The sequence below is a fragment of the Aphis gossypii genome, chromosome 2 (assembly GCF_020184175.1).
Source record: "Aphis gossypii isolate Hap1 chromosome 2, ASM2018417v2, whole genome shotgun sequence".
Classification (NCBI taxonomy): domain Eukaryota; kingdom Metazoa; phylum Arthropoda; class Insecta; order Hemiptera; family Aphididae; genus Aphis; species Aphis gossypii.
In genome coordinates this window covers 30310375-30335630 of record NC_065531.1, presented here as the reverse complement: position 1 = coordinate 30335630, position 25256 = coordinate 30310375, and the positions used below count along the sequence as shown (strand labels likewise).

General features: G+C 25.6%; 1 protein-coding gene and 3 non-coding genes across 8 annotated transcripts in view; 2 read left to right on the top strand and 2 right to left on the bottom strand.

Moving 5' to 3' along the window:
• Positions 1-25256, bottom strand: part of LOC114127316 (ADAMTS-like protein 1) — a 170817-nt gene that overhangs the window by 37813 nt on the left and 107748 nt on the right. For all 5 annotated transcript variants that reach the window (XM_050201988.1, XM_050201985.1, XM_050201986.1 and 2 more), the window contains exon 8: positions 18446-18551. In XM_050201988.1, coding sequence (XP_050057945.1) covers positions 18446-18551 — 106 coding nt within the window. The remainder of the gene's footprint in view (positions 1-18445; positions 18552-25256) is intronic.
• Positions 3171-3260, bottom strand: Trnay-gua (transfer RNA tyrosine (anticodon GUA)). The gene is given in 2 exon segments: positions 3171-3206; positions 3224-3260. It is a non-coding gene; the product is annotated as a tRNA-Tyr (tRNA).
• On the top strand, positions 5890-5980 carry Trnay-gua (transfer RNA tyrosine (anticodon GUA)). The gene is given in 2 exon segments: positions 5890-5926; positions 5945-5980. It is a non-coding gene; the product is annotated as a tRNA-Tyr (tRNA).
• Trnay-gua (transfer RNA tyrosine (anticodon GUA)) lies at positions 6056-6146 on the top strand. Its single transcript is given in 2 exon segments — positions 6056-6092; positions 6111-6146. It is a non-coding gene; the product is annotated as a tRNA-Tyr (tRNA).

Here is a 25256-nt window from a genome sequence, read left to right as displayed (position 1 = left end):
ACTAGACTATTTGGTATAAATACATATAGGTATATAAACCTATAATAAATCAAGTGAAAAAAAATACTATAATTGTGTAAAAGTACTTTAAATCTTAATAGTATAAATGTATAATTATATACTATATAGTTAAATAAAATTGTAATTCATTATAATATACCTAACAAAAATTAAGGCGATCTATGTGTTAACATTTTAGTTATATATAAGATAAGATTTTATATTGTATTATAGTGTAGTAGCAAACAATAAAACTGAAGGCTCCAAAGCACGAAAAACATTTTAAACATTAAAATTGTACTTCGTACAACTCTAAAAGACCGTAAAGCATTTTTTTAAAATTTATATACTCTACACGTGAGTGCGTTTGTTAATGTACTAAAATACAGAAAATAAAATTCTGCGAACACAATATTATTATTATACACATTCAACTGCACTAAGCACAATACACCATATGCGCATCGCGACATTATAATATAACATTGTCAAAAAGATTAAAAAAAAAAAAAAAATGACTAAATTCACTGCATTATTATTAATACAATATTATATACTATTGTTTTTCTTTTTTTTTCTTTGCGCTACACATCCGCGATGCACAATGGGGGAAAGAACAGCATCGATGTTATTAAAAAATACTCGTAAAAATTGCTTGACCGCGTGTTCGCAACTCTTCTCGACCATATTGTTGTAGTACATAAACGTCGGGCGCGTATAAGTGTGAACATAAAAGTATAAAACTCACCCTCTGAAATGCTGAAGTTATATAGGTATTATTATACTGGGAAGCTATATGTGTGTGTGTGTGTGTGTGTATGTACTATATATGGTCGCACTTATCACGGCGCACTAACGCGCACGGACGACATCGATCTGTTAGTGTTTCACTCGAGTTTAATATTATACGCGTATATGTTGCCGAAAAAGGGTTAGCCAAAATGTAGACAAGTCCGTCGAAATGCATGTATAGGTATATATAGTATACCGTCATCAAGTGCATGTGACAAGTCATCGCATACGCTCTCTTTCTATATATATTATATTATATATAATGTGTCGTTTTAATGGTACTTCGAGCAGTCCGCAGAATTGTCCAGCGTAATTAAACAGTACCTAGCGTGTTTATGTATTTACGCATTTACGCGTATTATATTATATATATATATATATATACTCTGAAAGTTTACATTTCAAAACTGCAATTCGAACCTTATAAAATTTGATGATTCCAAATGGAACGTATTAATACAATAAAATATTGTACACATAATTACTATACAGACAGAATCATCAAATATTACGTAACAACTTACTGCTAGGTTTTAAAGTACTTACTAATACATTTTATAATTCTAGTGTTATTGTAAACAATAATAGTGAACAAATTGTCGATCAATTTATAAAAGGTTAGATTATAATTAGACAGAAAGTCTTAAGCCTTATAAAGGGTGAAAGAAAATGTTGTTTGAGTATTGAGTATAATAATGTTTCACCATCAGTAATGACCAATTCGAAAATTTGGAGAGGTACCCCAATTATGTACACTCTAAACGTGATTAAATTTCTCCGAAAAAAGGTTTCTATTGTTTGAAAATTGTATGCAAATGAGTTGTAGTACAAAAATGTTTCACTATAATATTGGTAATTACTAATTACTAAAATATTTATAATTAAGTTTAAATTAGAAATAAACAGTCAAAACTTATCATCAATATGAATGTGTATAATTTATAAACGGATAATGATACTTTAAATACTGTCCTAAAATTATTTTATAAAATTAATGTTCTTAGATACCTAATACCGGCAATACCAATATAATTATTCGAGACTCGAGTACACCGGTATACGTAATGTAAAATATAATAAATTAGATAACTATATAAAACGATAATTATACCTATTGAAATATTTTTGATTATTTTAATTGGTGCTATACGATTGCACGCAGTCCTTATCGCTGGTACCTTTTTAAGCATACGATTACGCGCGCTATATTATATTTACTTCTAAGCAACATTGTCAAAATAAATATACAGGTGAACGGTAATTTCTAAGTGCATTACTATAAAAGATTATTTATTACTTATTTTTGCTGATATCAGACAAAATTCCCATCACTAAGAAGTAATTAGTTATAATATTTTAGAATCTAAAATTTAGATCATACTTTATAGTGTTGGATCAGAATTATTATCGTTACTGTAAATTCCCATGATACATGTACGAATATACCTAACCATAATTGCGCATGATGTATCTATAGTCTAAACCTATTTACTGTCAGTTAAGTTCGTGTTTCAGTTATGTCAGTCTAAGTATTTTTTTTCGTAATGTTAACATTTTATATTTATTTTTTAAAATATGAAAATGAAATCCGCCATATAAGTTTGAAAAATCATAGTGATTAGATAGTAGCGAATGTGTACACATTTCGATGTATAAGTCATCGGGTGCAGATGAATATTTTAGATGGATGTTCTATAAAAAACAGTATACGTCTACAAATCTACAGTATCAATTGATAATTAGTAACCAAGTAAACTAGTAACCATCATAACCACCCTGTTATTTGTAATTTGTTCACTTTTTTGAATTATTTACATTTAAGTAAAATGTATTTGTATCCGTTTTTAAATATTAAAAATAATTATGAAATAATTGAAATTTATAATAAACGATTTGGCAACGTCGTATTCAATTTCACGCTCAATCGTACGCCTTTGAATAGTTAAAGTCATTTTTTTTGTTATTCTGGTACTGCGCGTAATCGTACTCCGTTGATTTTAATAATATTGGTATATTTTTATTTGAATATTTTTGTTTTTATTTCTTTGGTGCAACAGTTATTATTTCTGACTCTAATATAGGTAATTACTAATAAGTATAATAAGTTAAATATGCAAAATAGTTTTTAAAAAAATTAGAAAACTTAAGCAATATAATACCAAAGGTTATATTAATTTAAAATATGAAGCTACTAAAACTAAACTCTCCTTAAAATATCTAGCAAATTGAAAAAACAATAATGACCATGGTTATTAAATATTATTAAAATATTATATTAGTAATATTGTAATATCATCTAAATGATGGTAGCAATAAAAAAAAATGTTTTTATTTTTACGCAAAAATACATATGAAATAAATTTCAAAAAATTAATGTCTCCTTCGGGCCGGATTTGAACCAGCGACCTATGGATAACCATGGATATTTACACTACAGTCCACCGCTCTACCAACTGAGCTACCGAAGGATGTTAAGTTTAGTAGTAGTTTTTAGCATTTAGTTGGATGTTGTTCACACTTTCACCCGCGGTTCATACAGCTGATAATCAAAACATGTTGTGAAAGTATAATATTATTAAAATGACGCGTCAAGACATACTTCGATACACCAGAACTGGCAGAACCACGTCGGTAACACCACCACCGCGCAGTACAATATTGCACAATATTTTTGGAGGCCGAAGACGTGGTGTGTGCGACTTTCGACAAACATCGCTAGACACGTTTAGTTCAAAAACTAAAAATACGGCGCAATATTTCAGTAGTCACAGTTAATATACTTTTTTTTAATAATAATTTTAAAACCGTATATAAATGCTACAGGACAAGATTTTTATATTACATTAATATAATATTAATAAGTCATGCAGCAAATTATAATTATGAAATAAAAATTAGATTTTAAAATAGTAAATACAATTTCTTGATAACTCAGATAGCTTTTCCTGACTAATTCTGTTATTATAATATTTTTCATAAAAACTTCTTCAACCACGATGATCCCCTCATATCCTGTAAACTCTCTTATCGTACATTACACTCTATGACCTATGTGGTCTATCAAATAATCAATAACAACTTACTCCGCCTAAATTTATAAATTTTAAATAATTTAATGTTATAATAATAGTGAATTTTCGCTTTAAAATTAGTTAATGCTGCTAAATGTATAACTTGATAATAATATAGTTAGTCAGCTACTAAATCTAATAATGCATCACAGTCCACAAGTTAGTTATTGTAAATGGATACAGTAAATTGGAAATTGACTAATCATTATAATCTTGGTAGTCAGAAAGGCAATAATATAAACTAACATAGAATATATATTGCATAATAATTTAATGTTCGTGTCTCTTACAAATGTATTATAATGTTAGTAATACGTCATGGCACACGATAATAGAATACTCGTATTTATATTTAAGCAATTATGGATAATGTAACCTATCTATATTTTGTAAGTGGTTATTTTATTCAAAAGTATAAATGTGTAGTATACAATATTTGTAATTACTTAATTACTTATGATAACCACTAATTAGAAAAACAGTGTATTTAAAAAGTTTTAAGTTTTAAATAGTACCTACCTATAACGGTGAAAATATGTTAATACGAAATCAAATATAATAATGTAATATATAGGTTAACGATCAATATAGGTAATGTTACCAAAGGTTTTGTTTAATTAATACATTACATGGGTAATGATATAAAATATAATTTTTTTTTTATCCAATAATTGTACATAACATCTATTTTTTGCATGGGTTGCGTGGGAAGTGGAATTCGTTACCGTGTAATTTATATTATAATATTATGAACACATTGTAATTGTATTGTATTTACATTATACGAGAATATAATATTCAAGTTGAGTATATTATGTATAGACTATATAAACCATTGTTTATGAAAGGTCACTTGAGCTAGTGCGTAAGAGGATTATTATCGAATTCGAAATATAATATTCATTTTTGAGCGGTTTTCCCTTTTTTCCTTTTTTTTTATACATTTTTTTCAGAGAGATTTCGAAATTTAATATAGTTTTCATTGTTCAATTATATTTCCAATCCAGGAACAAAAATATGTTTCACGTTACTTCAAAGTTTAAATTTTTATAGATACTCTGATAATAATAATAAAAATATAATTGGAAAGCTAATTTAGGTTTACTATGATTCCTTAAAAATTGTAAAGCAAACTAAACTTAACTAAATTATTGAAGTAATTTAATAATTTCCCTTTTTTTTTACATAGCTGTTAAGTTAATATAGTTTTATATTATATAGTTTAATAAGTTTTTATAAGGTAGTGAAATCTAAAATGTTGTTTGAAGAACGACACTATTTTATCAGTAAAGCAAAAAATACAGCTACAAAGTATAAAGTATAATATTTTATATTTTGTATTTTTTTTTTTTTTATAGCCAACGAAATAAAATCTGACCCTATATACGCAGTTATATTATTGTAGACATTTTACGATGTATATATAGTACCTATACTTGAACGATGCGAATGAGTATAAAGCAAACGTGGTATATTTTTCGGAGAATTTGTTATATTGAATACGCTGTTGCCCGTAATAATAAAAAAAAAAAAAAATTCATGCAGCACACTTTTTCTGTATATTAGTCGTGGCGGAGGGAGTAGGGTGTGTGCAGGAATGGAGTCATAAAGTATTGTTGGATAGTTAAAAAAACGCATTTACAACTTTACAAGCTATACTTATTTTAAATCCGTTCTACGTGTTTGCATTATCGTACTAAATGTTAAAATAGGGGCTGATCATTATGGTATAGGTAAATATAAAACGATAACGCAGCATATGATTATTATATTATGTTTGTTAATAATGAATAATAATGTGCAATAAAATATTAAGACGATAATATTATTATTCAGGAGCTATGCGATAGACAAATTCGTATACACCCAAGTGCATTATATGCACTGTGCAGTGTCGGTGTACCCCTCATTAAGGAACTATTATAATATTAGTCCGGAGCAGGTTTGGCCAGTTTGTCAAAGGTGATAATTGCGGTGAAAGCGAACCCGTCGATTTAAATGCACTAAAATGATCTACATTAGTCAACCTTCGGTAGCTCAGTTGGTAGAGCGGTGGACTGTAGTGGTGTAATATCATAGATATCCATAGGTCGCTGGTTCAAATCCGGCCCGAAGGAAATATTTTTATCAATTTTTTTTATTTGAATTCAAATTGTCGATTGAAATGTGCTAAAATGATCTACATTAATCAACCTTCGGTAGCTCAGTTGGTAGAGCGGTGGACTGTAGTGGTGTAATATCATAGATATCCATAGGTCGCTGGTTCAAATCCGGCCCGAAGGAAATATTTTTATCAATTTTTTTTATTTGAATACAAATTGTAAAAGGCCATTACCGTAATAATTGCAAATATTATATTGCCGTGTCGAACATCCGCCCTCATATTTATTATTAGTATTATTATTAATACTTAATTCATACGAAACGAATAATCGTAATGTGGAGATATAATGATGATATCCTTCCTAATAGTAAGTGAGTTAAACGATCAATAAAGTTTATTATTGTTTAAGTTTTGCCGAAATAAATAGGGGACATAAACATTTAGAAATTAAGAGTAAAAGCTGTTATGAATTACATTATCTAAGTTTGCACAAAGTATTACAATGATATTATTATATAATGTATTTCTCTGCATAGTAAATTTGTTCAACAATATACATAAATGACGGTTTACCCACGTCTCCGTAAAGTCTGGAGCTGTCCGTAAATTTCCTTAAACAGTCTCGGGATCTATGTGTACGTTGAATATTCAAAGTTAGATTTTATTTAAATTTTATTTTATCATTGGCTTATGATCTTCAAAATAAATGCACGAACACGGAGGTTTCGTAATAATAATTATGGAAACACCGGTATTATAATTTAGTTTTTTTTCTTTTCTTTTCTTTCTTTTTCTTTTTTTTTTTTTGGTCAAATGGTCCCAATTCATTTTACGACATTTTACTTCTATCTCGGTGCCGTATTGCAGAGTACAAAAAAAAAAAAAAAACTAAAAGACAAACAAACAACATTATTATACAATTCAACCACAAATCCTTGTTTAATTATTTTTTATAGGCTCATACAACTCGATAGGCATTCATGACTGTTATTCTCTTATTTTCGCGCTTTTTATCATTTGGCCGATTAAGTATAATATTAATCGGTCATATATATATACGCACTATATTGTTGGAATTTTTATAGTGTACCTTAAATCGAAACACGTGACGTAAAAACTTATTTTGTACTAAAATAATCGTGCAAATGTTTATAATACAATTTATAGCTAGGTAGTGAGAAAAAAACCCAATAATTTGCACGTCAATTGATATTTAAATGTGAGCTTAATGTCCTAGTTTAACGCAGTATAATTGGTGTATTTGAAAAAAAGGGAAACTTAAAGTTTTTATGGTTTGTGCGTGTTTAGCTTGTGATTTTTCATTGATTATATGTCAATACGTATTACAATAATAATTGAAACACTTTGAAATACAATCGATGTATACGTATAATTTACCTATCACCTATAGTGCATGTAGATTCTTTCAAAAGAAAATCCTCAATTTTTCGATAAGTATTAACTTTATGGAAATATTTTATTTACATAATTCGATATAACAAACAAACAATATTTTCGAAAGAAAATAATATGCGTATTAGTTAATTATTTATAATTTATAATAATATTGTAAATAGTTATTTAATGTTTATATGAACGGAGTAGTGGACTGAAATTTTGTAACGTATCCATTTATTTTTTTTTCGTATTTCATTTTGTGGTACCTACTTTACAATGCTTATTTAAGCTTTAAATATTCGTGTTATAAATTTAAACATTTTTTTTTTTTTAATGTTTTACAATAAGCACATTTTATGTACCTATATTATAATGAGTGGTTATTTAGACTTGCATGTAGAATACATCCTTAATTGAAACTTATAAATAAGTAACTAGTATATTAATATTTATTACATAATTTGATTTTTATGTAATTAAAATAGGGATATGGGATATGATATTGAATGTGTGTTATGAACTGTACAAAAAAGAAAAAGTTTATTATAACGATAACGTTAAAAATATTAAAATTAAACTTAAAATAACCTAACTAAAGTTAATTATATAACTTAAATCCACTTAAATTTATCTTTAATAAAATTAATCATCATTTTGTTGAATATTTTTTAAACGTTATTTAGTTTTGTGTACATAACGCGCAAGTTTCGAATCAAGAACGTGCAGCAGAATCCCTTATATCCACTATTGTCCCTATGACCTTACTCACTAGTATGCAATCAAAATAAAAAAAAAATTAATTAAAGTATACCTATATATTATACGTATAAACTAAATTCCATGTAATTTCGTAATGTTCATCGAACACCATGGCTGTTGAGTATCTGAGCGTACAGCAAACGTGTGCTGTTTTTTCGTTATCATGCATAAATTATTATAAACCGACGGGTAAAATACAATTATACGATTCCGAGACTTTAATTTATACCGAGATTTATTTTTATTTCGACGGCTATTTGTATTTATATTTATTTTACCAACCACAATAAAACCTCCGATTTTGATGTTTATGGCTTATTTTGTTTTCTTTCTTCGGCTTTCGAATAAACCTTACGTGACATAGTATCGTTACGAGATACGCACTCATTGTTGCGCCCTCCTCCCCTCTCATCACACACGAATTGATTTATATTTAATGTCGTGTTTTTCGTTAATTTATTTTCGGAAAAGTCTCAACGTGCAATACGTTGAACTTCTAGACTCCACGCGCGAGTGTTTATCGAAAACTCGCATTGTGTTATTGGGTTTAAAAATACGGGATGGAAGAAAATCAAATAGGAAATAAAACGAAATGAACAAAAGAACTTTACGATGTCCTTTTGGGAATTTTAATGCAGTGGTGAGTACTGGGAGATAGCGGTATAATGCAAATAATAGAAAACTGTCGTGCGATTAATGTACGCTATTTTGTTCGTTCGAATTAACGTGATATAAATATTCTACCTTGTTAAATAATCCCATTAAATATTAATTTTTATACACATTTACACCATAGGTACACGTATATTGTCGATTAACTCATAGATTAACTAAAATATACACTAACATAATATGATGACGTGTATCCATTTATTCCATTTACAGTCGACGAAATTATTAAGTAGCTCCATCAATGAATTGATTAATCATCTGAGTTAGTATTAGTTCTATGTTTAGCCACAGTAGGTACTCCATAATAATATGCATTATTATACATCTATTAGATCCTATCTATTTATTAGTAATTTGATATCCTTTCACTACCATATTAATCAGTAAATAGGTGTCCACTTTACCTATCTATTTGGCGTTTTAGATTTAGGTTTTTTATTCTCTCATTCTCTCATGGTACCCCGACTTGCTTTTTATACGAAATATTGAAAATATCAAACATACAATAAAATAAAGATACCTGGTCAGCAATATTTAAGTTTTTTTTAGATAACGAGTGTAACATGCAAATAATCCTGTTAAACGGATTATCATATTTTTTTAATGTGTATTTTAATAATATATCAGATAACATACATTTTTTTTTTTACAAATTTTCACTATTAATTGTATTAATGCATAAAATATCAGTTATATTCTATAATACGCATATTTATTGTTTGCTTTGTAAATTCAAGTACTTTTCGTACAAGAATTTTGTATGCACGCATTTTAAAGTGAGTCAATTAAACGTCAAACAGAAAAAAAAACAAGCGAATGGTAATTTAAATTTGTTTTTATGTTTGAGAAAAAAAATACGGAATAGCTGTACTAGAACTTTCCGATCGTCAATTGATATGCAGGGTAATAATAAAATATACATTTTTCACTGAATAATATTTTTTTTTTCAATGTATGTCATAATAATTATATAGTTATATAATGAAATACATTATTTAATAATATGGTACGTAAATATGTTGAAGCCAGAAATTGGTTAAATTTAGTTTAGTTTTACACTAATCTAGCGTAAAGAAACAACAGTAATCGAGGCAGGGGATAGTTATTAAAGTAATACAATTTATTTTTTTTTTAATTAAGTGATATTTGTTACATTATTTAAAATATCATTTTGAGAACATTAAATATACTATAAAAGAAATCAAGCACAAGTACTAAGTCAGAATACATTTAATTTTTTTTTTTTAATACAATTTTTGACAATTTACAGCGTTTATAGTTGGTTGTCACATCATTTTGGGATTCTATCCCAAACTATAAGCAATATAATAATTAAACTATTACTTTTTAATGTTTATAAAGTTGTTGATTTCTGTCTTAACTCTTACCTCAACCTCTTTGCTTACAAAAACACCATGGAACTAATAGTAATTATTACGGCAAGGTGGTACATTCGCATTGTTATTAATACTGTAATTGTAATACAAGTTCAAATAACCGTAAACGCGTGTTTCTCCCTAACGAATTATTGTGTTATTATTATTATTTATTAATAATAAACGATTATAGAATTGTTCACTTTAGATTGGTTCTATTGGGTTACGTTGTTAGGATGAACTATAATGCAATCGAGGAATCGACGTGAATAATTCGAAATAATTCTCCTGGAAATGAGTAGGTATGGGCTATATTATTTGCATACAGTGTGTAGTATGTACTTATATCTACCGAATTGCAGCGAGTGGGTTATTACCTAATATATATTATATTTTAGTTAAACGATTATTGCAGTGAGTAAGATACATATTTTGTTTTAAAATCGTTCATACTGGTTATCACCGTAAATTACTTGGATAAATAATTTACATCGAACCAGAAGGATATCCGAGTATGGGTTAAAAGAACTCATGAATTCATGATTCATTTTTTGTCATCTGCCTAAATTTATATAACAACTAGTTGTTCATATTTTTTAGAAGGTACCTATAGCAATTATTATTTTTAATTGTAATTACAACTTGTAATATTGCATTATTGTATACATAATTTTAATATATATAATATATCTACTAAAATCTAAATGTAAATTAAATTATTACTCTATATTATAGATGTATTATTATTTTCAGTTAATTTTAAATTTAAATTTATTTCATATTTGTGGGGCTAAATATTATGGCAATATAACTATTTATTAGGTTTTTGAAATTTCTAATAAAAATTACATATGTGTTTGAATTTTGTGTAACATTTTATTGTTTACTATAAATTCAATGGCGATGGTATTGTTTATAAACTGTATAAGTAATGTGAACGTTATAACGTTCATATTATCTTTGATCAGAATCAAATTAATTTTCACTTGAGAGGGCTCTCAAGACGCACCTAAGTAAATAAGTCGCTAGGTCATTAAAAGACTTAATTTTGGGTAGGTGATTATCCTTAGAATCGTGTTAATATTATATACAATATACTATTTTAAACTACATAAAGCAGTAGTACAGCCATAAATGTTTGTATTTATTTACTAAAATTCAATACTAAATAAAATATAAGTAATTAGACTTATATTATAATGTCGTTGTAATAATATGTAGTTTGGTGACGTAAATTTTGTTGAATATATTATTACACTGCAGTCCGTCACCGCTGCGTGTCAGAGACGGTTGCCCGTGGCATTTACTTATTGCAATCACTGTTGTTAATATGTGTCGAATCAAAGTTTGACCAAACAAACCAAATAATTTAATATACGGGCGATTCTAAAACAACCATTTTGTCGAATCGAAACTAATAACGTGGTAACGTTATTGGACGTATTTATTTGTTTCATAAAAATTTTTTGTTCGTTGAATGTTGGTAAAATTGCTAATGATAAATTATTAATTGAGGTTGCATTGCTACAAATGTGGAACTGACCTTAATGCGTTTGAGTTAATTGCTTTTTTACCCACATACAAATATGCAATAACGTATTTACGTGAGTTTTGAAAAATGTTTTTGGACGACTATGATACGAGTACAATGAGCTCAGTAATTAACATTTAAAGCACTGTATTATATGTATATATGTGTTTATTGATTCTATGGGTTGTTTAAACAAATATTAACCGATGTATAGGTGTATAATACGTATAATTCTTCTTTTATTTAAACTGATAATAAAAATACATAACACAATAGTTTAATTTTGCAGTTTATCGTGAGTAAATTTTTTAATGATTGTTATTAGTTTATTTTTAAGTATCAATAAACATTTAAAAAATATTTATATACAATTTTGTATTATCAAATAGAATTATATGAAAAAATTATTTTTTTAAATAGTGATTTGATACCAATTTAATATACTTAAGATAATCTATTGATTATTTTGTTCAAAATATTATCAGAAATATTATTGTAATCAATATTTTTTATTGCTTAGTTTTTGATTTTGTTGATTTTATTATTGTATCTAGTCCTCTTATTATTAGATATGAATTAATTCGTATTTTTAAAATCAATATAATATCTAAAAAGTAAAAAATAGAAAATATATTGGATGGGTTTAAATAAATAATTGTGTGTTAAGTTTTGAATGAAACGACTTATACTATTACTGTAAGTTACAACTTACAATTGATTGTTCTGTGCTTTTATCAGATTCAAAGCTGAATTGAGTGCATGATAGTAGATAAATATGATAATACTTTAATCCTAGATGTACAAATATTCGCCGCAATCGATAAGTTTCTTACAAGTAAACTGATGCGTTTTGGACAAATCGATATCGGAGATTCCTAAATTTGGGTGGTCTTATTGAGTTAAAATAAAAGTATGACATCTATTCCGATTGCTTCCTGCTATAGTACTATACATTAGTTCACAAAATAACACATTTTAAATTTAAGTCAGTCTTACAAACATAACAATAATATAAATGCAGAAAATTTTGGATTCAAAATAGTGTAAATTACACTATTACACTGTCTAATAAAAATAATAAGTTTTATAATAGATAGTGTATTATTTTAAATAAATACAAATGTAATATATTTCTGATCTAGTTCCATAAAATATTTCTAATTTATTTTACTTTTTAATATATAGAAGGTACTTATATACTATGATTTATAACTGGCAAGACTTTATAATAATATCATCATAAAAAAAAAATTATTGTATTTCTAAAAATAATTCAGATACCTGAATAGTAGATATTATTTTATGTTAAATCATTAGTACATCATTACTATCATTAATACTCTTAAATTTATTTCATGAACTTAAGTTAAATGTTTTCTTCGAATGATCGCATCATTTAAATTGTTGTACGAATAAAAGTAAAAGTAAAGTATAATGGTTGCCGAGCAAAATGTATGAAAGATTCGGAATGTATATTAATTTACATTTGAAATAGTAATATCATAAAATATACAGGCTTAAGTTAATCATGATAATGCAATATTAATTTATATTATTAGGTAATCCAATGTTCTGATATTTTTGTCTTTGTATGATTTTAAATTTGGATATGTTTTACGTTCAAGGAATATGGATATATCGAAGAAAAAATAATAAATAATAAATCATGTATTTTTTTTTTTTACATCATGTTAACATCTTTGCCTGATGATTAAACACGTGCTGTCGATCATTGTAAATTGTCGTTGTCGTGTGGTCGTTAGTTTTAACAAACTTTATCACCATCAATTTTCTATCAAGTTTCTTTTTTTTTTTGAGGTACAAAATTTGATCGAATTTCCTAGCAGAACATTAAACGCGCCAGCCTATGATAAGATAATGATTCATGCATACGATAATATGTATAGTATACAACCATACAGGGTGATTTACTAAGCATGTTAATACATTTTTTCTTCTTTAATACAGTTACTCAAAATATAATTTTTTAAATATTTAAATATGCATAAAAAATATATATATTTAAGAATTCTTAAAAATACGATAAGTAGTAAAATCAAGACTCAAACGTGTAGTTTTTTAGTTATTTAATTTTGTGTACTAAGGTTAGATTATCAATAGATTTAGTAGATATTGGTGCAATAATGATGATTTCAAAATTTTAGTAATTAATATTAATCCATCAATATTTATAATAAATTTGTAAAATTGACGTTAGTATAGTAAGTTATAGATCTAAAATAACATATAATATTCTATTTTATTTTTATGCAAAGTCAGTTTTACTTTTAGTTGAGAAAATATTTGTTTCAATCTTAAATTATATACATTAAAATAAAAAACAACTCATTAAATAATTTACAGTAAAAATGGAGATTTTCATTTTAAAAACAAGAGTTCATAACACTAATTTTTAAGTTGTTCGGACGTGTTAAAAAATTCAAAAAATCAGAATTTAAATTAATTCATTATTAACGGAAAATAATAGAAGTAAACACACTCGGTGAATCATTCTGTATACGTATGTATAATTATTATTTGTACCTATAAACTAAAATGATACATATATATACATTTATATATATATATATTACATAACTACAATATATATATATTGTACACACACACACACACACACACATATATATATATATTATATTATGTATACGGACGGACGCGCTTACTTAGCACCACTACGAACACCGTACGGGACGAGTTCGTTAACGACTATCGTGGGAGTATAACTTTTTGGCCGTCGTCTCGAATTTTTGGAACGCTTTCGCCGCCACGCGCACTACTCTACCCTCCTACCACTACACCCATTGACTACTCTGCGAGCCCCTTCACCACCACACCAACGATACTGTTGCTATACGTAGCTGCAGGCGTACAGAATATCCTTATTTAGTCCTTATAATAATGTATTATGTTCTTAACACACGCGTGAGCGCGTTATTCCATATGATATCATTATGTTTAATATATTTGTATATTATAATGATTTTATTAGAGTAACCACGCAATATACGTTCTCAGGTTAAATTTTTGTGTGTTTCAAAATATATATTTATGAGTTATATTATGACTTGTGCAAGTCGTGAGTATATAGCTATTATTTGCAACTAAAAAGTTCCGAAAAATAAAAAAAATAATGTACATTATACCATTCACTATTATTTGTTATGGTTAGTTTTCATGTTTGTTTGTATTTTTTTTATTGATTTTGTAAAAACCGCCAATATTTGTAATTTAAAGACCTCAATATTTTTATGGATATATATATCGAACAAATTCAGTAAAAATCACATAATATTAAAATTAGTTTTCAAATTAAAAGTGATATTGAAATGGTGAGTAACAAATTTACAATACTTAATTGTCTTCACATTTATTTTATAAATATCACACCACAAATACTATTATATTATCAATAAATAAATAATAGGGTGAAGTTGGTATTACAAAACGTATATTTTATTATTATACCACGTGCAGGTTTTCAGTGTTTAGCGATTAGTCTGTTGACCTGTAAATCTTCCATGAGAAAGTAGGAGGTAAAAATATAAACAAGATCATAGTAGGTACGTGCCAAAAAAAAAAAAAACTACGTAGTCGGAAAAGTTAGTACTTATCAGTTTTTATAAGTGCTATTATTATTGACAATTACTTTATTTTTGGTATTACGTGAATTAGAATTTAGTCCTTACTCTTATAGCTATACTGTTATGGTAATAATATTATACTATAAACTTATTTATGATAGTTATAAGTACTGTATTTTGATCAATACTTGAATTAGAAAAAAAATGATTTTATTCTATTTTAACATTACTATGAATTAAAATGCTTTTATACTCTTACCTTAAATATTATTTAAGTTTAAAATTATTAAGATTTTCATAGTTCCTTTCCTTTTGAGTTTAATATAATGATTATTTTTTATAAGTACCGTTACATTTAATCTTTCCATCAGTTATAATTACTAACAGTCACAGTTTACCTTTGATTTTATTTAAGGATGCATTCATAAAAGTTAAAAATTTATTTTTATCATTTTTTTTTTTTTAATAATTGTATACCTATTTATCATCGCTGATTACATTATTGGAATCCTCTTAAACATAAAGTAAAACGTTTTCGATAGTTGATTTATTTGTAATTTGACTCATCAAACGTCCTAGTAAATATTAATGGTATTCAACTGAAGAGTAAAATATATTTAAAATGCTTGGTATCCTAATTATTTCATTATTTTTAAGCGTACAAAAATAATATATTAATATGAATTAGTGTAATAGGTACGTGGTTCCTAGAAAATAGATTTGCGCCAGTGGTGTACCTATTTTGCCTATCAAAAGCGCCGGGTTACCATAAACATATTTTCTACTGAGTACATATATCTAAACCAAGAAAAATTATAACCACAATCACAGCTGTATTTGTACACATGGGAAAAAATTAATTCGACAAAATCCACAAATATTATCATAACTACTCACGGGGGTCATTGTACGTTTTACAATATCTAAGTAATTTTCATCTGTTTTTCGGTTTTTGATTAATAAAAACAAAACCCAAATTAAATATTATTACAATGGTATGTTATTATACACGATCTTGTCGTTTGTCAAGACTTATGACATGAAGTTACGTTATTTGCTTAGATTATAGTCAACCGAATTTTTTTGACCTGCGTTCAAATGTCGAATTCACATTTCTAGATAATAATATATAACGTTCGTAAATAATAATATATGCGCTCATGTGAAAGTCATCGCCATTGATATCCGAACTCGATTTGCTAAGAATTTGAAATATTTTATATCGATAACGTCATTCGTTACACACACTTTAATCATAAAATAATATCATTATATAATATTAAAATTTATAAAATTCCTAACTTAATGATCACGATTTCAATAATAGATAACGAATATTATTTTAGTAATATTTATTATATAACTTATATACAATGTAATAATATTGTTATATTTGTATAAAGCAATTCATCAAACATGCTAAGCTTTATTTTTGATCTTTAATTAATTGATTTATTCATATTCTAATTTTTTGAATTTTTAAATATACTTACTTAAGGACTATATTTTTAGTTATTTAGATTTTTATATTATTTAAGTGTGTTGTGGTAATGCAAATGAATGAATGATACTTAAAACTTCAATAATTTATTACGAAATTAGCACAACTAAGAGGGTATGTTTAATTATTATAACTACGACAATTTTTCTTCTATACATCGAGTGAAAATGTATTGCGTTCACTTAGATACACTGTGAATATTATTTTATTCAATAGTTCTTCGTTTATTTGAATAATAATTCTATGTAATACAATTATAATACACGTATTAGTGTAATATTATTTCTAATAATAATTATTTATTTAACTGTACATTTGATTTGATGATGAGTGATTGTTTGTATTTATTTCACAATTATTTACGTATTGATCTACATCAGCCAATGATAAAATATAACATTTCGTAATACAATTAAATCAAATTATACTACGAATATTTATGAAACTTGTTGGTTTTGGATGTGTAAATAATATTTATATTAGATATTACATAGTCATACAGGTATTTATTGTTGTATAAATGACAACTGAATTATTTATACATGGAGTGTTGATAAAACTGCAATATATATTCAGCGTAGTCAATTCATAGCTTAATATTGTCATGATGTATACGCAATGAGTGTAACACAATATCAAGAGTAATATAATAATTACTGAACAAATTATTATTGATTCATCGATATCGCGATATCTGATATTTAGTTGTACTATTTAGCATAGCACTTACTTGTGTTGTACTTGTATATTTTTTTAAAATTAACTTTTTTTTTTAATAAATTATATTATCAACAAATCATTATAACTCCCGGTGTTATCTTCTAAATAAATTGTTAAGATCAATTTATTACCTTTGGGATTCACTACTTAGAAACTATAATCTACATACAAATTTAAAAAAAAATCATCCCTTCAACAATTAACAATAATAATAAAAAACAATATCATACTTATCATACTTAAAATAAATAGTTAGTATATCACCTTTATACACAGATATATATCAATGAAAGTAACTTAACTTAATGCAGAGCTGTCATTTTGGTTTTATAATGGCGAGGCAACATTTTTAACGGCTCAATGTTTATTTTTTTTTTAAATAATAGGTATATTATAAAACCGGTTTTTACGCTCTCAATATATATATATATATAAATAGAAAACTTTTTAAATTAAGATACACAAAATTAACGTACACAGATATAATTATAATTCATAAACTTGTACTTTTGTACTTGGTGATTAGTTCAGATATTTAGCAATTATCTATAAGATCTTATAGTTAAATAAATTTACACGTAAGGATATTTTGTTAAAAAAGAGAGTTGTTTTTTTTAAGGATTTAGTTAAAATTTTAAAAAAATACTAAGTAATAAATGCAGTATTATACTAGAAAAATTACAAGCTATATAATATATTCTATCAATCGGTCAATTCAGAACAATAAATTACTAAACCTATGGCTCTTAATTTGCGTTCATAATAGATGTCTGTTCAGTAATCACGGAAAACGTTTAATTACCGACGAGATTTTTGCTACTAGCTCTAGTGTTCATGGTGAAATTAAAAAAAAACTGCATTGAAACCATTCGTAATTATATTACCAGTTTAATTTGATTTTTAATTCAATTCTCATTACCTTTGTTCTAGTGCCATTTGTTTCTTCCACACAATAAACGTGTCGTACCCTTATTCCGCCTCCACATGTTTTGCTACAAGGACTCCAGTTGTCGTCAGCCACCCACCTAAACAAAAAAAAATAATAAAAAATATTTTTAAAAAAGCATCATAATAAAATATTCAGAGAGTTAGAATCGCACGAGTTAAATTAACGAAAAATAAAATATTTTAATACACTCAAAACTTTAATAACTACTTGTATATATTTGTATTGTGTTTTATAAAATACATATCATCCAGTAAAGTTTCGAATAACAAGTAGGTATTAAATAATATAATTACAAGAGTACTTCAAATACAAATGTCTATCCAATGAATTTCAATTGGTCAATGTTTTCATCTTTCTAAATAAATACATTTTTCATATTGTTTAGATAATTGATGTATTTTATTAAATTATGATGTAAAGTTGAACATTTTTAGAATAATAACTTTGGTAAATGAAATATTCCTAATTACAATAACATTGAGTAGATAAATATGTTTAAAATATTTAGCCTATGATGGTAGTTTGAATATAGGTACATAAGTATATTTTACATCGGTGTTTTATAGGTTGATCGATTGTTTTCCTCCCACAATCATTAAAAATAGAATGGATAAATTATTTATTCTTATTAAGCATTATTCTCGGAATGGCAAAAATATTTTATGGGTCGAACAAAACCATTATTTACTCTGTTCAACTAATATTTTGGATAACAAGCGCTACTCGTTGTTTGTTTGGCCTTAACTTGTATTTACTTTAGAAACAAATCGGAAAACAATTTCACTTTTGATAAACAGTTGCAAATACAAGCCGAAAGTTTGATGCGTAAAAATCGTTTCACACGCTCCTAAAATAGTATTATGATAAAATACAAAACATTAAAATAAAAAATAAATAAATAAAAAATGATATACTCAAATACGTTTGGTTTTTGAAAATATGAAAATATTCTGTCAGCTATCTCCTGCTAAAAAAACAACGAGGAAAGTGATTGTTAAACTTGTTTGTTTTTTCGATACGATAAAATATCTCATTAAAAGTTATGAATGTTATGATAAATCTTGAAGTAGTAAAACAATATCTGCACACGACGTCGTAATACGCAGTAAAACTTTGTCAATTAAAAGAAGTATATTTTTCTTTAAGTTTTTGATAAACAGAAAAATAACGATTAGTGAATTTTCAATCATAATTTAATTTACATTTATAAAAAACGACACCAGGTGTTTATTTGGTTACTTGACCTAACATATTATTGCAGACTCTATATGGTAAAAATACAATGTTCAGTGGTTATTAAATCTAAATAAATATTCTGATTCTATTTTAATAGAGATTTTAGTAAGACTGAAACCGTTCATGAATATCATAGGAATGATTGAATTATGCACGTACTAAAAATAATTAAATTATGTAATATTTATTAAAAATAACATTTCTCAAATTAAAAAAAAAAGAAAACTAAATTAAATTTTTCACTTTATTTTATATTCTAATAATTTAATTTATGTAGATGTATTGGTCTTCATTTTTTAATTTCTGATCAGAGAGAATGAATTGATTTTATAATGATTTATGTTTTTTTTTCATTCTGAAAACACTTTTTATAGAAGAAAGAATTCTTCGATTTTAAACTTCAGCATGTTTTCTGGTAGAAAAGTAAATCTAGTTGGTACTTTGAAATGTCAAAAGTAAAAAAAAATTCCTATAATTTTCTTAGTAATAGTGAAAAACGAAAAAAAAGGAAAAACATGAATTTTTACAAAAAAACTACTTTACGAAAAAATCGATTTTATTATATTATTGAAATTCAAAAACGACAAACCACAGATATTTTAAATTTTCACCAAGTGTTTAGATTATTATATCTAATATGATCTTATTTATTTTTCATATCCCAATGTATAATTTAGTTAGTAAATACTGTTTTTAGTGGCCATCAAAATTAAATTATATTCCCATTGTGTCTTACGTATTTATTGATGGTTAATATAGTGTATTCATATAACAATAATAACAATCTAAGGTCTAACAATAATATTCGATGCGAACAATGTTTTTAGTTTATTTAAAGTACGATAACAGATGTACTGCGAGTGGTATGTAGATTGATTATGTTAATAATTGTTATAGGTATACAAAAAAAAAAAAAAATAATAAATAAATAAATAAACAAAAATATATGACTCAAACAAATTAACTTATTTTCATAATAGGTTGATTTACATACAAAATAATTTTTTTTAGATATATAGGTACCTACATATATAATATGCCTTTTACTAATTTTACTATCAATGTATACTTAAGGTACATTAATGTATCGGTTATTATCAATGTTATAAGAAAATGTACTTTTAAATTTTCAAAAATCATGGAGCATTAAAATATTGTTATAATTGTAATTGTAATTTCATATGTAATGATGTGTAAACAAAATTCAATATACGTATTTTTAGAACAGTTAGAACTAATGTATGTTAGAATGCATTTAGGTATACCTGAATTGGAACCGAAATTAGGAATTTTCGAAGTTACCAATAAGTAGTAAAACATGTTTGTTGATAATATTTTTTTATAATATGTTAAAGTGAAATGATATATATCATAATAATGATATACGAGTAAAGTGAGAGATTTATCAACTGGAAAAAAGTTCATTAGATTCCTGCTCATTATTTCATTATCATGCTATTATTTATGTTATTAATTATACGTATGTAACATGACTTTTTACAAATAAACGTTACGTTGATAATGATCCCAAATAACAAAATCGATTGGTGTTGGGTACGGTGACACTTTTTTATAATACTGACCAGACGGAAAAACGACCGTTTCGACGACATATAACTATCGAGTAACGGGCTATAATTTTCTGGTATAGTATTGCACCGATCCGAGATGTAATCTCGGCGAAGAAAACGTCTATGGTACTTTTGCACATTTTATAAACGAAATCTACAAATACAATATTAACTCGTGTGATATACGATGCCTGTATAGTAGCCGTCGGGATGTGATCATTGAATTTGATTTTGTCTTTCGATTACCAAAACAACTCGTTTTTCGTAGAAATCGTCTGTGTCTGCTGTGTAAGACGAAAAACTTTAAAACGGACATTGCTGAACGGTAACTAGACTAGACAAGATTGGTAATATATTAAATACATTATTGTAGCGTATATTTAACGGTAAAATGCGAATTCTGGAAAAACCTAGGTTAAAAACCTCATTAAAAGCTAAAATTTATAGACTTTGAGATTTTACCGACTGATCTTGATAAGTTCTGAGGAATAAAAATTAGTTCAGTCTAACCACGAACGATTATTATACTTACGGCTTTTAAAAATGGTGTAAATATTAGGATACAGTGTCTATTATTTTTAAAGTAAGAAATGGATATTTAAGAAGTTAAAAAAAAAAATGCATAATTAAACGTGTTCTAGCGAAATTAGTATTTACATATACTAGTAATTAATTAATATCGTAAATAAACTAAAATAATAAGAATTTCATAATATTTTTTTGGTAAGTTTCGATATGATCAGTAATATATTAATGAAATAATAACACTAATGATTGATTTCTTTTTAAACTGTAGTGAATTTAGTCTGGCTTAAAAATAATATGTGTTTTTAGTATGAAAGTTATTAAAAATAAAATTTGATCATAATTTAAAATTAAAATGAAGAATTATTGTTATATGTATAATATTATTTACGTATGTGTGCTTGGCCACATAGCGTCGAAATAATGTAAAATATATTTTATTAAGAATAAATGAACACTTAATTCGTCTCAATATTTATTTATAAAATATCTAAGCTAAAATTAAATTTGTTAAGCAAATTTCCATTTTATCTTATTTGATTTGAATTTTTCTTTTTTACTATACTTTGGACTTTTATATCTAAATAAATTGTTCGTTTTAAGACTTACTATTTCTTTACCTACTATTATATCTGTAATTTACCAAGATCAATCAGTAAAAGCCCGAAATCTTGACATTTACCAGTAGTACTCAGTATACTCTAGATTTTACTGGTTAAACCTGGATTTCTCGGTATTCGCGCTCTTAACGTTGAAGTATTTATATTGTATTGTTCGTATTGTTTTTAACGATATTAAGTACTGTCAATGCCTGTTAATTTTTTTGCTGACGATCTCAAGTTATACTCGCTTATAAATGCACCTGAATAATTATCTCTATTACAATTATACTTAGAAAAGTTTAGTCGGTGTACCGAGATTAGCCTAACTCACTGAATATAAATAAATGTTTCAAAATTAGATTTACTTGATGTAAAAAAACAATCATAAATAATATATTTCTGAAAACAGTATAGTCTATTGGGTGTTTAAGTATTATTTCTTCAAGGTAACTTCTTCTTGATACATATTAAATTAACAAATTGTCATAATGCATTCCAAATTTTGGGTTAAGTTATCCGTTATGCTGAAAAATATTTTTTTACTTTTTATATGACCAACGAAATATGAAACAAATGATTCAGTATTATTGAATCCGCATCAATCTATTTAACAAGTAAATTGATAAAATTCAAAATAATTTTATACAAAGACTTGATTATAAACTTGGTGAGACTCCTTATTCTATTTTTTCTTTGAGCCAAAAAATTAGCATTACGAAGAAAATATTTAGACGTATATTTTACCTTTAATATGTTAAAGAATAATCAACATTATTCTTTAAAAATATTATATCACTATAATTTAATATGATTAGTTGGAGTTCTAAGTATAATCGTTTAAACATATAAATAATATAAAATAAATAATAATATTATGTTATATGTGTATTTCTTCAGAAAATGAATAATTAATATGAATATATTTTTTTTATAGTCAAATCTACCATTTCCGTTGTTTCAATAATGAATAACTGACCTTTATTTTAATAAATACAATAGTACAATAAGTTTTTCTTAAAATTGTAAAGAAAAACTTAATAATTATTTATCTTGAGATGTTAGTAGTTTATTTTCAAACCAATAATTATAATCTAAAATCGCATGTTTTTGACAACCACTATTCAGATATACATATAATTAATATTTTTAATTAATTTGTATTTCTTTTTCTTCGTTAGTTCACAATAATTAATGGAATATTCAATTATTTGCATTTTATTGTACTTTTTAATTTGTATGTATATTGTACATACAGAGTGTTTTACATAGCATGCTTACTTTTTACTTCTTCAATACTTCAGTTATTCAAAATATAATACCTATAATATATATACCTATTTAAAGACCATATTTTAAAATACTTGAGATTATTGTACTACATAAGGAGTATACTGTAGAGATACAAATTTATATTTTTTAAATGAGAACCCCTCCTTTTTTAAAAGTGCAAATTATTAAATGAATGACTTTTTTGAAAATTTTGATATATTAAAATCAAACGAGCTATTTTTAAGTTATTTAACTTTGTTTATTAAGAATTATTAGGATTTAGGATTTATCTGTTTGAAAGACATAGTGGCTAAGTTAAGTTAAATATTGTAGTATTTAATACTACTAATCAACATTTATTATTTGTATAAATGGTCCAAGTAGTATAATACATTTTAGTGGAAATATTATATGTATTTTTGCAAAATTATTTTAAGGACTTATATTCTTCGTCTAAATGAAAACAATATTTTTTCATATTTTTAATTATGTAAATTTACATAAAAAAATTAATCAAATAATTAAAAATAAAAAGGGAAAGAATTCTTATTTGAAAAAATAGAAATTTGTACCACCACATAATACTCTTTAAGTAGTATAACAAACTACAAACATTTAAAAATATAACCTGAGAGTTTATTTAAGTTTTAAGCATGAAAAAATTCAAAATTTTAATAAATTCATTGTTAAATGAAAAATTGGAGTGAACATGCTGTGTGAATCATACAATGTACCTGTGCTTATATATTTATATAATAACATAATGATTATATATGTATACACACTGTATACAATCATTGTTTAGAGTAAAATGTAATTATGAATTTATAAAGAATAGATTTAAAAACGTTTTCACTGTGTTTATTGTATTTTTTTGAACTAATGAATATTCAATAATAATATCTGACCTAACCACTGGTCGAACCAAAAAAACAAAATTACGTGAAATAATATAAAATATAAATTTTTGGTAACAATCTATAATAACTTAAAAATAGACTATGAATAATATAAGTAAAGTATATAAATGAGTCAACTATGGATTTGCCCCAACCATCTTGCACATGGGTATATCATGTGAAATTAACCACCGACAGAATGTACCTTATGAAGAGTAGCCTTGATGGTAAAACACTTAATGATTTAAAGTAAATCCAATAAAAAATTAAAAAAATAAAGATCACAAAATACCAATAAATATCTATGAAATAATCGGACTTGATTGCCAATTAAAAGATATCATAATATTATTCCTCAAAAATAAAGAAATTTAAAAATATATTTAACATAAACAGTATAAGAGTTAAGTACTATCATAATTCTTCATTTGATATTAATTAATTTATATTTTAAAGCATGTAAAATGTAATATTGTGTAAAGCTAATGACCGTGCTGTCAAAGCTAGTATTAAAAAAAAAATCTATAACTATTATATATCTTTTATTAAATGAAATTGAGGAGTAAAATCGTATTTATTAAATCCATTTAAAGTTGAAATAGTGTTATTACATTTTTAAATAGGTTTTTCGTCTTAATAAAAATCTAGTAAAAATTCATAAACGTTGTCTACGAAGTCC